Below are 13,421 nucleotides of genomic sequence, written 5' to 3'. Positions count from 1 at the left end.
GTCACCATATGTTTAGTTATTTTTCATATAAGTCAATATTTCCAGGTCCATAATCAATTTTTCTGTCTCCTCCAACTTTCAAACGTCTTTATCTTAGCTCCCCAGTTTTCAGTGAGCGTCAGCATATAGCTGGATGATGTTCCTCTCCTTCCTTTTCGTTCTTATCCATCTAGAGCCATCTTTTTGCCTTCTACTTTTTCACTGTGTATAGGAAAAAATGTGATAGCAAAGATGGTGGTTTGCACCTTTCCTTTTGGACATGCCACGCATACTGCAGTTGCAGAAAAGTATTTTACTAAAGAAAGACTGAAAGAACAAAAGAGAGAAAGAGAGAAAGAAATCTCAAAGCTTCAGGAACTACTTTATGCCTTCCACTGTGCCAACTCCACAGTGACATTTCTCCATTATTACAAATTCCTACTGTCACTTACTTCTACAAAAGTATGACAAATCCTGTTACAGGTACGGGTGCCAGAGAATTTAGCAACATGTTTGGTCTTTTTCCTTAACATTTCTTAAAATATCGGAAATTCCAAAGGTTATAATGTATACCCCAGCTCATACACTTGCTAGCTGTTTTCTAGACTTGTTAAACTACAAAAAAAAAAAAATAGCCAAAGCTTCCTGTAATAGAGATACAATTATCTCTACCTCTTTCTTTTGAAATAAAAGGAAGAAAAAATTGCTTTTCAGGATAGAATTTAAGCTGTTGGAAAACGAAATTGCTTCCTCAAGAGCACCCTGCAGACCTGTGAACAGCCATAAGCAGAACTCAAATCACAGCACACATGATCTCATGTTCCACCTAACTCTACCTCTCTTATTAGCCAGGATACATTTTCATTTTCAGCACTAGTAAAGATGCTATTCAAATGTAGAAGTCCATAGAAAACATTCTCTTTTTCAGCTTTGTTCCATTCTGTTTAGATAGAAATAAGAATTTTTATTTCTCCACCATTGTATGGTTGTCAAAATAATATTGTTTTCAGTCTGTCTTTATGGATAACACACAGTTTGTGCTAATTGGCTTTTTTTTTTTTTTTTTTCAATATCAGACCAAATGCTTGTACATTACAGAAAGGAGGTCCACTTCAGATTGTCTAAATCCTTTGATTAACAGCTGCATGAGACTATCATATTACTACATTTCTAAATGCAGCAAAGTCTATTACTATCTTTCAGACTATGTTATGGGTAATTCAGAACCATATCCGAATCAAAGTTTCACCTATCTGCATTAGCAGGGTGGAAGGTCAGAGCAGGTGACAGGGGACTTTCAAATGGAGGAGACCATCAGTGACTTCCAGCCCAGCAAAACGAGAAGTGCAAACTGTTAATAGCTCCTTACAAGTATCTTGGCCTCAAGATGAAGTATTCCCCAGCGAGCCTCTCACATCCAGACTGCTCCTGAAGGCATTAGTTCCTCATTGGCCTAAAAACCCCTACATCCCTTTCCAGGGATGTAAGAGAGTTTGGGTAAGAAGGTTTTTAACAGCACAAAGTTTAGCCAAGTGTTACTTCACAAAATTCTCAGCTTCCTCTGCTGAGAGCTGATATAGCAGGATACAGGGGAAGCATTTGCTGATGTATTTCTTATTCATAACAGTCAACATGGATTATTTATCTTAAAGCTCATTGTCTTTTCACTGACATCTTATTCCTCCAGGAGACAAGGATTATTTTGGCTCAGAAACTCAGATGTAGGCCATCATTCCTTACCAGGGGTTTCTCGTAAAATTTCAGAGCAGACTGTAGTACCAGCTGTGTCATACTGTGGTTTTACAATCTGCATATCTCTGTAGGAACTCACTTGCTGTCTGTTTGAATCTTCATTTCATCATTTGCACCTAATCTGGGTCATCACAGAGTATTTTGGAGAAAGTCCATGGCCCCAAGTCTGCCTGTCTCCTCAGATTTAATCACAAGTTACTGATTTATCTATCATTTCTTTCCTGATGCTGCAATCCAGGTATAACATGACTGCCTGAGTCAACAACTGACACTTTGGATGTTGTTCAGAAAGTGGTATTTCAGATGTTGACAATTTCAGATTGTTGTAGTCTCAGCACTTGGTTGAAATTCAGCTGTAGAAGTGACATAGTCATTAAAAATATAATTTTGATGATGCGAGACATCTTCATATATTTGACTGCAACCCATTTTGAGAGGTGTGATTTTCCCCAAGCTCATCCTGTAGTTTACAAGAAATTCTATTCAAGCTGAAAATGATTAATAGAAGAGAGCACAAAAATTTGGGTGGAGATGGGCATTAACCATTTGCAGTCACAGCTCCTCCACAAACTCTGACTACCAGCATGTTCCCAATGGCAACCACTGCTCTGTGCAGTTCCTCCTGCTCCTTTCTCACTCTGAAAATGATGGCTTTGCTACTGTGTTATCTACTCACTAGTGCCAGTTCAGCAGAGGGTGGTGATGTGAACCAGACAATGAAAACATTTTTCTTGCCATTTTTCTTTCAGCTGGCTCAGTTACCTGATCCTGCTCACAGCAGCAACCCATGAACAGCTCTGCTGACACAGCAGGATGGGAGGTCTGCCATAACATGGCAGTTGAACAAGCAGCTGAGGGCAGGAATATTCTGAAATGCAGTGTAGTAGGCAAACCAGATTTTTAACACCATTTTAATCACTTCCTCATAAAAGTTGTATGGAACAAAATCCACCAGTGTCACTGCAGGTTAGCCCCAGAAACATAGAGTAAAACTGGTTAAAGTGGATAAGACTTCTGATTGCACCTTCAGCTCAAATCTGTTATCTTGGCTTTCTCACTGTGATAGCTACCTATTCTTCTCATACTTTATACTTTTCAATTGGCCTCATGTTCAGAAAAATAATTTATTTCACCCTGAAATCATTTATTCATTCACACTTTAGGACACTATCTAAAGTCATTTGTCCATGCAAAATTTTCTCATAAGTTTTCTTTCAGCCAAAAATTTGCTAAATTATTTGAGAAAGTAGGATGAGTTTTCTGCATCTTTTTTTTTTTTTTTCTTCCACAGAGGATACAAAAACTGGTCTGTAAGCTTGCTGTTTTATTGCCAATGTGTTTTTGTAAAACATTTTGACATCCTTGAATAAAAAGCTACAGAAATGCAACATAAAATAAATCAGGGAATGGACAGTGATTTTAAAATCTTGGCAGCAGTGTAGAAAGTTATGGTAAAGTATCCATGAAGATTAATGAATCCTTCTATTCTTACATTCACCCCCAAAACTCTTCATTGGATAGATAAATACTGACAAATGCTCATTTTTTTCCCATGATGAATATTGTATGTGTATATAAAAATATATATGTTAATTTCAAAATCTGTTTAAATACAACTTATATTTTCTTATTGAAATTAAGTTCAATTATGGAATGAAATTTTCTTTGCCCACATGTATATCAGGATAATGCTTAAAAGTTTTTGTTAATAAAATTAAAATCATACATTGAGTTAGAAGTTGCAAATCCAGTTAAACATTTGTCTCTTATTATTGACAAGGTTTAAGAACAAATGTTATGATATTTTGGAGAGTCTTTTGCTAATAACTAGAGAGGGAACTCTGTTTTCCTGTAGCAAAGTAGGAAGAGAAACATAAAGAAACATAAAGAGAAGAAAGGAAGCCAAAAATTTATGCAAAATATTTCTCTTAATCATGCATTTAGTTGTTTTCCTTCTACCTACTGCTTTACCATCTTGTTCAAAATTTCTTTTGCTTCATTCAAAGAGGTAAAAGTCTGAGTCATTGCCTTTGCTGATGGCAAGATTGAAAATTCTGAATCCAAAGACCACTTAGACTATGAGGAGAAAATTTAAGGTAGAAATACTCCATATAATGAAAAAAAAAAAAATTGTTAATACCAACTGATCATACCACTATGATTTGCAATTTTGTGGTTATAGAGGAAAACCTGTGCCGTGATTATACTTTCATGATAGTCACAGCCAGAGGGGAGGGAATGGCAGCTGTATGCCAAGAAGAACACCTCTGCAGCCAGGCTTGGTGAGGCAGTTTTATTTCAGTGAAATCACGTTACTCCTTAATTTCTAATGCTCTGGTTCACTGTGAGATCAAACTCAATATAGAAAAATGAGACCATATATGCTTTGGATCACACAGTAGAAGTTCCAGAAAAGCAAAAGGAACATTTTAATGCCTCTTTGAAACTGCATATCTTTAAGGCACCACTGTCTATCTTTTACAATTTTTAACTACACATTCAACAGTCACACTTGCCAAAATCATACTAGCATATTAATTTTCAAAGGAAGCAAGTACTTGTCAGCATGCTTTCTTTGTGCATACCAAAACACTACAGAAGAAAACAACAGCAACAACTAAACAGTGCAATTGAATTATATTTTTAGGACAATTAGTAGACAAGTGACTACAGGGACTCGCACAAACTACTTCAAAGTATTACATGAGATTTTTCCATTAACAGAAGAATCAAGTGATTCAGTGTAGAGGAGCACATATGGAGCATGCCATGCATTGCCTTAACTATAATGAGAAGAATGTCAGAGCAGCTTTTTCGGTCTTGGTGGTCTTGGTGTAGGAGTTAGGTTGGGTCTACCTTGTCTGTGTTTTCCTCCACTAAAAGGGAAATAAGTGATTCTTTTTTATGATACATATCCAGTTTCTGACAACCGTCTGGCCAGGGACTGTACAGTAGACTATTCTCTGCTTAGGAATGATAGACACCTCATTCACTATCTTTATCATCCATGCACAAGATGTAAGCTAGAAGCAGTTAGTCAGCTGTCATGCATCCTCATATCTACTCACATCTTTGATTGGTGACCTGTCAAATGGCAGCTAGATTCAAAGATTTAGTTTTAAACTTGGTTCCCCATGTTTAAGCACGTTATCAATTATCTGATGTTGGAAGTAGAGACTGTGTTTTGACAGAACTGGATTTCTTTCTACTCATTTGAAACAGAAGAATTTTGTATTCCTTTAGAAATGAAGGTCATTAGCTATTTATTCTCCACCATTTAAAATATATATATAGTATCATTAAGTTAATTAATTTAATCTATTATCTTCTTTGCTAGAAAAATTGGTATTGCTACAATACGAAAACCAAAAACCGGACTTCTAAGCATATATATTTTTATTGAATATATATGAATACTCAGTTCTTCCCTGAGTCTTAGTAAGTTTTCCAAACGATAAGATCCTACACATAACTATCTGATTGACTGCTGCATTAAAGATTTGCATTTCTGCAAAAATATTCCCTGCTTTTTTTAACAGGTTATTACATGAAATCTAGGTATTAATGATCATATATACAACCATCAACTGTTTACCTTAAAAAAAAAAAAAAGGCCATTTTAACATTGACATGTTATGTAATTTATGTTAATGAGGAATGCTGGAAATCTCATGGGTTCTGTGCTTAAAAGCATAAAAAATATTTTCTCCCTTGAAATATGTATTAAACCCAAAAAACTTTAATAAAAATATGTGCAAATGCCTTACCAAATGCCCAGTCATTATTAGCTGAATAAATAATGATTTCCTAGTAAAATGAGAGAACTACAAAACTCAGAGTCTGTAATGATTGACCTCTTTATTGAAATTTAAATAGCTTAGGTATTGCAATGTTACTAAATACTCTATTGTGACTCCCAAGCAAATGCTCTTAAATCCAGTAATAATATATTAATATGTAGTGCTGTAATTGAATCCTTTGGATTTTATTAAATCAGGCAGATTTTCTGTTCATGGTCATGATACTGCTAACTGCCTGATGCCGTTACAGCATTTCCTTTAAAGTTAAGAAGTTTTATAAATTGCATTACTTTCTCCTTTTTGGGGGTTGTTTGTTTAACAATGTTCCTTTTTTAGAGTAAGCTAGTCTTTGTAAAGGCCACAATTCAATCTCTTTAATTGATTAGGTCTTTGCATATCTGCTAGAAACTTATCAGTTCATATGCTTTGTACACAGTATGGTATATTTTTCTTGCAGCCTACCCACACTGGGTGGAGAAACTTAACGATACTCAATTAGACAGTGGGGATCCACTCCGATGGGAATGTAAAGCCACTGGAAAGCCAAGGCCCACATATCGTTGGCTGAAAAATGGAGTTCCACTCTGGCCACAGGTACATTAGATGAGGAGTCACCAGTATGTCACATTTTTCTCTTTTAATACAGATAAAGTCAATTAAAGAAGGTACTGAAAAGTACTTTCAGAAATGAGAGTTTTCTTTATTAGTTTCTGAAATATAATTATAAAGACAGGTTCTCAATGCCTGTCCCCTCTGAATCTTCTCAAGCAATGTTGAATTTCATTCATAAGTAATTCTCTCTACTTCAGAAGTATTTTGGAAACAGGATCTTCTGAGTTGTGTTTGCAACTGTACTGTAATATTGATCTAAGCAATCCCCAGTATATCTATTTTTTCTCTGTTAGATATTGATATTCATTGACAAATTATGCTATTTGTGTCTATTTTTCTGTATAAAGAGATTGTAACAAGTCAGAAAAAGGCTGTATTTGCTGAATCAGACTCCTTCATATTTCGCCCAATGTTATGTTATTTACCACATAGCACGTTTTGTTTGTACTTTTCAAAACACTAACAGACTAATGTAAGAAGTACATTTCATCAGTTTTCAACTCCTTTAATTCTCTACAAGTAGCAGAACTCACCATCAACACCATTAAAATGTTCCAGGTAAAGATGTAAAGACTTTAATACAATCACCTGATATGTTTTAGAAGTAGACCTAGATAAAATTATCTTTCCTTTTAAAAGAACACTCATGGCATGGACTGCCTTTTGTCTTACTTTATTCTGTTTTTTCTCACTGACTCATCAGCACATCAACCCAATTCATGTGGGGTTTTTGTTCATTTGTTTGTTTTTGCCTAACACCTTTCCATTTTTATAGTCTCAAAATATTTAAGGAAAAGTTTTGTAAATTTATTTCAAACATTTTTTTTTTCGGATTAAAATAAACTGTTCAATGCTGGGAGAAAACATCTCCATTTGTTAAAGAATTCATGGAATGGATTTATAAATATAAAAATGAAATGTCTTTCTTTCCAGTGAATGTCACTTCTATCTGTGAGCATCAACCAATTATGCAAACAATGAGAAAGGAAACATAAACAGAGTTTATTTTTGAAGCTGTGAGGCATTGAAAATAAGGTTATATGCCTTTACTTTATTCATTTGAGTCCTGAAATTGAAGCAATGTAAATATCTGTAGTTTTTGGTTTTCTGATTTTCTACATCATTAGTTGCACTAGGCTCTGAAATTTCCATATTAAATTTAATTTTAAACAGGAGTTTATGACAGAGAGAACTTTTATTCATAGTTTCCTCTGTATTTCCAAACAATCTGTTCTTTACTAATTTTTAACTAAACCAACAACATCTGCAGTAATGAAACTTAGAGATGTTTTATAGAAGTTCAAATTATTCCTTATACAGTTCCATAAAGTACATTTTTTCCGTAAACAGCTATTAATGCCCCTTCTCTTCCACCTGTGTTAATTATTTTATACTAGTGGACATTTCAAAAAAGAAATTGGCTCTGATGTTTAAGGTAACTAAATCCTTTCACTCTTACTCACGCAAGCAATCTTTTATGTCTACTTTTATAAAATAGGGCCATGACTGAGACCAAATATTTGACAGAGATATGAAGATCATCAGATATTTTCCACCCACAGCACACTTCTTGCCTCATTAGTTACCAGGATGAACTGTTTTTAAAAGTCATACAAGGGTGATAGCACCAAATATATAAATAAGCAAGGAGACAAAAGCAAGCATAGGAGATAGTGAACTTGCATTTAGAAATATATTTCCTTTTAAATATTCGTGGAATTTTTTCTGGCCTGTTTTAGTTTTGTTATCTCTTAGATAACAAAAGCCCAAGGAAGTTTGTTGCTCAGTTTTATTTTAGTTTAATAATGTCTTTTGTCTCTTTGTCTAAAATTAATAGCCCAACAAATTTCCAGTACCTGTTTGCTTTTATGGAACTGTTTTTTTTTATTCCGTTACAGAGCAGGATCGAGATGGTTAATGGCATACTGCTGATCAACAGTGTGAATGTCTCAGATGCTGGAATGTATCAGTGCTTAGCAGAAAATAAGTATGGTACCATTTATGCCAGTGCTGAGCTGAAGATTTTAGGTGAGTATTATCAAAAAAAAAAGAACAGACTGTTGCTTTTTTTCTGTTTGATAATTGCATTTGTTCTTGGCCTCTTATGATAAAGACTGGCTTCTGTCTGTCCAAACTTAGCAGAACAGATAATAGTGGGTTCCTTTTTCTTGTTATTTCTAATGGGGCATTTTATTGCCTAGGACAGCACAGGTCCTTTTGGTAACTGAATGTTTCCATTTGTAAATTACTGACTCAGTTACATTTTGTGTCTATTTCTCATATAAGGCTATGTCAATTAAAATACATGGAAAATATTTTTTCCCTCAAAAATAAATGCAAGAGAGAAACTTAGAGAACTATTAGACATTTTAATCTCTGTTAAATTAAATTATTATTTCTACAAGGGCCATTGTTCACAGGTGATTAAGCATGAAGTTACTTCTACAAACTTGAAAATTTCCTAGAAATTCACCAGGTCTGACTGAATACTGGCAACTGTATATTTGAGCTAGTATCACCCCATGTTAAAGCAAATATACTATGTAGTGTTTCTCAGAAAATGTAGGAAAATTTTCATTACTCGCAAGTTGAGGATGGGAGTTAATGAAGAAAAAATATGTAGCATGTCTTAACAACTCTCTCTAGTTTTGTATAAAGCAAACCATGGTAGTACACAACAGGACAGCAGTGGTAAAAGGAATTACACTCTGATAAATGAGGCAAACTTGTAAGAGACTTATTTTCTGTAATCCAGTGTAGTACAGCTGGAAGACAGGTTTCTGACAAAGTAACTCTCTGGTCATATCAGAGGTCTCTGCACTGCTTAAGCCTGGAAAATTTCAAAACCTGCACCTGGGAATCCTTCTTGCAAATTCCCAGTAAATAAATAATAAGGCTGAAGTTACTGAAATAATATAATACATTTGAGCTAAAATTTGTTCTTTTCTGAAGCAGTACGTAGTATATTTCCACTACTTCCTAGTTGACGAACATTAAAATTTCAGTGTTAACTCTTTGAAATATTTCTGTCTAGCTACAAATTACACAGTTAGTGGCTATACATTTCCCATCACTTTCCTTTGTCATTTCAGATACAGTCAACAAGGAGGTCCCTGTTGGTTACAAAGTTCTCTTGCTCTGTTTTTTTGTTTTGTTTTGTTTTCACTATACCTAATTTATAAGGTAGTTGTACAATTTCTTTGATGTTCTGTAACACGGACCATGGGCATTATATGTTGCCATTAAAAAATCAGCCTTTCATTCTGTCACTTTTGAAATTGTACCCCCATTAAATTTTAACCATAATGTTGCATTAAAGTAGTAGTTGTGTTTTATTTTCTGGATTATTGAAGGGAAAAGAGCAGAATAAATTGTCCACAGAAATAGCTCTGGCATGAAAATGACCCAAAATAACATTAGGAAATAGGCAGTGAAGTATGTTGTCATATATGTAGTTGAAATATTTGGGGTATGAGGGCAGTTATCTCTGTTTTTGCAAAACAGCTTTAACAAAAACACAGATGAATAATATCACATAGAATCATAGAATCATCCAGGTTGGAAAAGATCTTCAAGACTATTAAGTCCAACCATCTAAACATAAGTCCCTTTAGTGCTATGTTCACACTTCTCTCAAATACCTCCAGGAATGTGGAATACTTCACTTCCCTGTACAGCCCAATCCAATGCCTGCAATTGTCCTTTCTTGTGAAATTACAATAACTAGTAATATTTTGTGATATATTTATTACCTTGGCTGTTTTATTGCAATCAATGGGACTTCTTGAAAAGTGAAATACTAAGAACAAAATATGGCTAAATATCTTCTGTTAATAAATTCTCACTTTTCAACCCCCAGCATTTAGACAAAAAAAATAAAAAGGGAAGCAACAAAATTGTTCCAAAAGTAACATTTTTTTTTATAAGAAATAACTCTAGAGAGTGCATTTTGGATAGCTGTGGATTTTAATCTTCTTTTCATTTTGAACTAGTTACATCTAATAAGCTACCAGAGAAATCCAAAAATTTTAGAAAAGGTATAACCAAATCAACTGTAGCATTCAGTTTCTAAAGGTACTGGTTTTCACAAGCAATCTTACTTCAGAATGTTGACATGGATGACATCTCACTAATTATTAACCTTGATTAAATTACAGGCCTACCATCCAGTCTTGGCTGCAGTTTCAAACATCTTGTGAAATTCTAATCTGTGGTACAATAAGTTGCAAACCAAAAACAGAAATTCTGCCCCCTAAACCAAACTTTATTAAAATGTAATGAAATGGAAAGCTGTGATTGTTCTCTGTAGTGTAAACATGTTTCTTTTCAACAGCTTCAGCTCCCACTTTCCCACTAAATCAAATGAGGAAAACAATAATTATTACCAAGGGCCAAGAAGTTGTCATTGAATGCAAGCCACAAGCCTCTCCAAAGCCAACTATCACTTGGAAGAAAGGAGACAAAGCTTTAAGGGAGAGTAAGAGGTCAGAAGCCTGTTCGGTAAACTAAATATTGTGTTTGCATGTCTGATTCTGTGATACTAAATGAAAACACAGCCATTGACAAGAACATGTGTATGTAAGCATGGCTATGGCATAATTTTGTCAAGCTAATTAGTCTGACAGTAGTGACTTTATTGTTTCCACAATACTGAAAACTCAAAATAGTTCAAAGATGCAGAAGATGAAAAGAAATTTGTTTGTTTTTCCTCTATTTCACATTACTCATTTAAAAATGCTTAAGTTACACTGTAGAGGTACTATACGTGTTGTGTTTGAGGGTATTAAAAGTATGCAGGCTGAGGTAGTCAGGGCTGCATAAAATATCAAATATGCTTATTCATTTAAATTCTTTTAATAAGGCAGATTGGCAGCTTGGTCATATTGGAAGTCTGTCTAAGAACAGTTTTAAAATGATTCAGTGAAGAAAAATGTGATTCCATTACAAGATTTATTAATACAAGTAATTTCTGTACTCAGCAGCACATCTGTTTAACAGAATATGTTTGATTAAATAAGCTCTGTCCATCTCTGTACATTAAAGGTAGTTTAAGCACTGCAGGTTAAATGCCAGTTGTAATTGCACTTTACAGGATTGGATATCTGTGCACTAGAATAGTTTTGCCAGCCTACACATGGTCTTTAAGTACACACAGCGATCTTATCTTCCTTCTGGTAATGTATGCGAATGAACCAATTAAACTTACTTGTGTGGCATTAGTCAAAAAGATAAAAGCAAGGCCTTTTTGTTCATTTGTGCAATACTGATGAGAGCAATAGAGTGCATCTCTCCTTGTTAGCTGCAAAAGGCATTTCATTCAGGTGAGTTTTATTTTCGTGTCATGCTACTTTTTTGGTTTTCAAAAGGAAAAAATGGGTAACCTCTCATGTCATATTGTCTCTTGGGGGAAGCAGAGTGAAACTGCATTATATAAACCATTTTATTGACAGATCTGAATTCTACATACTGATAAGGCATGATAGAACGATAGCTACAAAGATGTTAATATAAAATATTCCATGATGTCTTTAATGCTGTAGTTATGTAGTTTTCACTATGCGACCTGTTCCTCTCATTTGCACAAAACTCATTATGGCTTCTCTGACCAACACATGTAAATCATCTTTTTAATTAATGGTCAGTATAGCATTTTGGTAATTACCCCTTTTCTGCCCAAACTTAGCCTAACTCTGAAATTAAAATATCATAAAGCTGAAACCTGGAGCTACATTTTTGGTATTTGCAGCTTTTGATACTTGTTTATTTTGGCAGAGCCAGGAGCAGGAAATGATGAAATATGGAAGATTAAAAGAGATAGCTGAATTGTTTCAAATATTTGAAAGATTTGGTTTGATTTCTATTTAGCTTTTAGTCAGCTATTCAAGGAACACTTTGTGTCATTCAGAGCAATTCACCAACATCTATTATGTATCTTGGGGGAAAATATCTGTTTCAAGGGAACTCTGTTCTGCCTCTATATACAGTATTCCTCACACAATAATAGAATCTGTTTGAAGAGATGAAGAAAGCTATCATGATTTGGGGAAGGTAAGTGTAAATCAGTAGAGTTAGAATCTGTGTTTCCATGTTGTAGGCACTCTGAGAAGGAACCACTGGAAGAGAAGTGTGTAAAAGCTTGGGGGGGAAAAAAAGGAAAAATCTGACATATTTTGAGGAACATGTTTATGTATGTTACAATGGGTTTTCTTCAGAGATAGCTGATACAAATTCCAGCAATAACTGAATTGTCATGTGGAGATGTCATGGAATTGTCATGTGATGAGTTTACATAGAATGTTAGTCCATCAAAGATTTAAAAAAAAAAAAAAAAAAGTACAGAGCAACACTAACATTCTGGTTAAATAATAACGAAAGCAAGAAGAGCTCAGCCCAATATGATTTTTCTTCTATAGCTTTTTCATCATCTATGGAGTGCTGGTAGAACACATTCTGTTTGCTTTTACCAAGTCTACCAGTCTGGAAAAGGAATTTGCATCACGTAGCTACATCTGTAAGAAACTAAACAAAACAACAACAAAAAACAACCACCACCAACAACAAAAACAATACCAATGAGAGCTTCCCCTCTACAGGAAAGAGGAAATCAACTTGACTAGCTGACAAAAATACTTCATGTGACATTTCAGTTTGTAACTTTGCAGAAGACTGAGTTTGTGCCTGCAGAACTCATGGATGGGCACATTTATCACTGAAGTCAGACCTTGACCCTACCTACTGGAACTGAATGCAGTCTGAAAGCCTTAAATGTTCCAGGTTCATACAAAAAGTTAAAGTCTCTCACTTGGCAAGGTAACTGTGGAAGGAGTCATCATGAGTTCCATCTTTTGGCGTGTTTTACATATGAACTAATTATTCAACCCAGGCTCTTCATATTCTTTGTCTACCTGTGCTAGGTTTGCTTTCCCTGGTGAACAGCCATTATTTTGAGTAGTGAGATCACTTAGAAAGTACTAGTAGATAGAACAGATCTTTTGAACTGTTTTTTAAATGAGTTGCAAGGCTATAGAATAAAGTAGAAAAGTAGGATATTCATAATTATTTGCTGACAAAAAGTATAAATCTGAGTGCTACAGTCTGCTAAATGTTTTAAATGTAATGAATTTGCTCCTATGGAAAGATAAATAGTCAACAAAGAATAGGCACAATTCATTATATGAACCTGATTTAAAGATCAAAACCTTCTGCAAGAGCCACATTTTAATAAAATAAAATATTTTTTTATTAGAGATCTACTATTCAGGAAAGTAAAACTCTCAA

The 13,421-nt window shown here is 34.5% G+C and overlaps 1 protein-coding gene across 4 annotated transcripts in view; it reads left to right on the top strand.

Annotated features, from left to right (window-relative positions):
* CNTN5 (contactin 5) overlaps positions 1-13,421 on the top strand; it is a 677,796-nt gene that overhangs the window by 536,216 nt on the left and 128,159 nt on the right. For all 4 annotated transcript variants that reach the window (XM_083820927.1, XM_083820925.1, XM_083820928.1 and 1 more), the window contains 3 exons: positions 5,989-6,125; positions 8,042-8,171; positions 10,477-10,627. In XM_083820927.1, coding sequence (XP_083677053.1) covers positions 5,989-6,125; positions 8,042-8,171; positions 10,477-10,627 — 418 coding nt within the window. The remainder of the gene's footprint in view (positions 1-5,988; positions 6,126-8,041; positions 8,172-10,476; positions 10,628-13,421) is intronic.

This window comes from Anser anser (genome assembly GCF_964211835.1).
Source record: "Anser anser genome assembly, chromosome: 1".
Lineage (NCBI taxonomy): Eukaryota > Metazoa > Chordata > Aves > Anseriformes > Anatidae > Anser > Anser anser.
The sequence above is the reverse complement of the archived record's forward strand: the minus strand, read 5'-3'. Positions and strand labels throughout refer to the sequence as shown.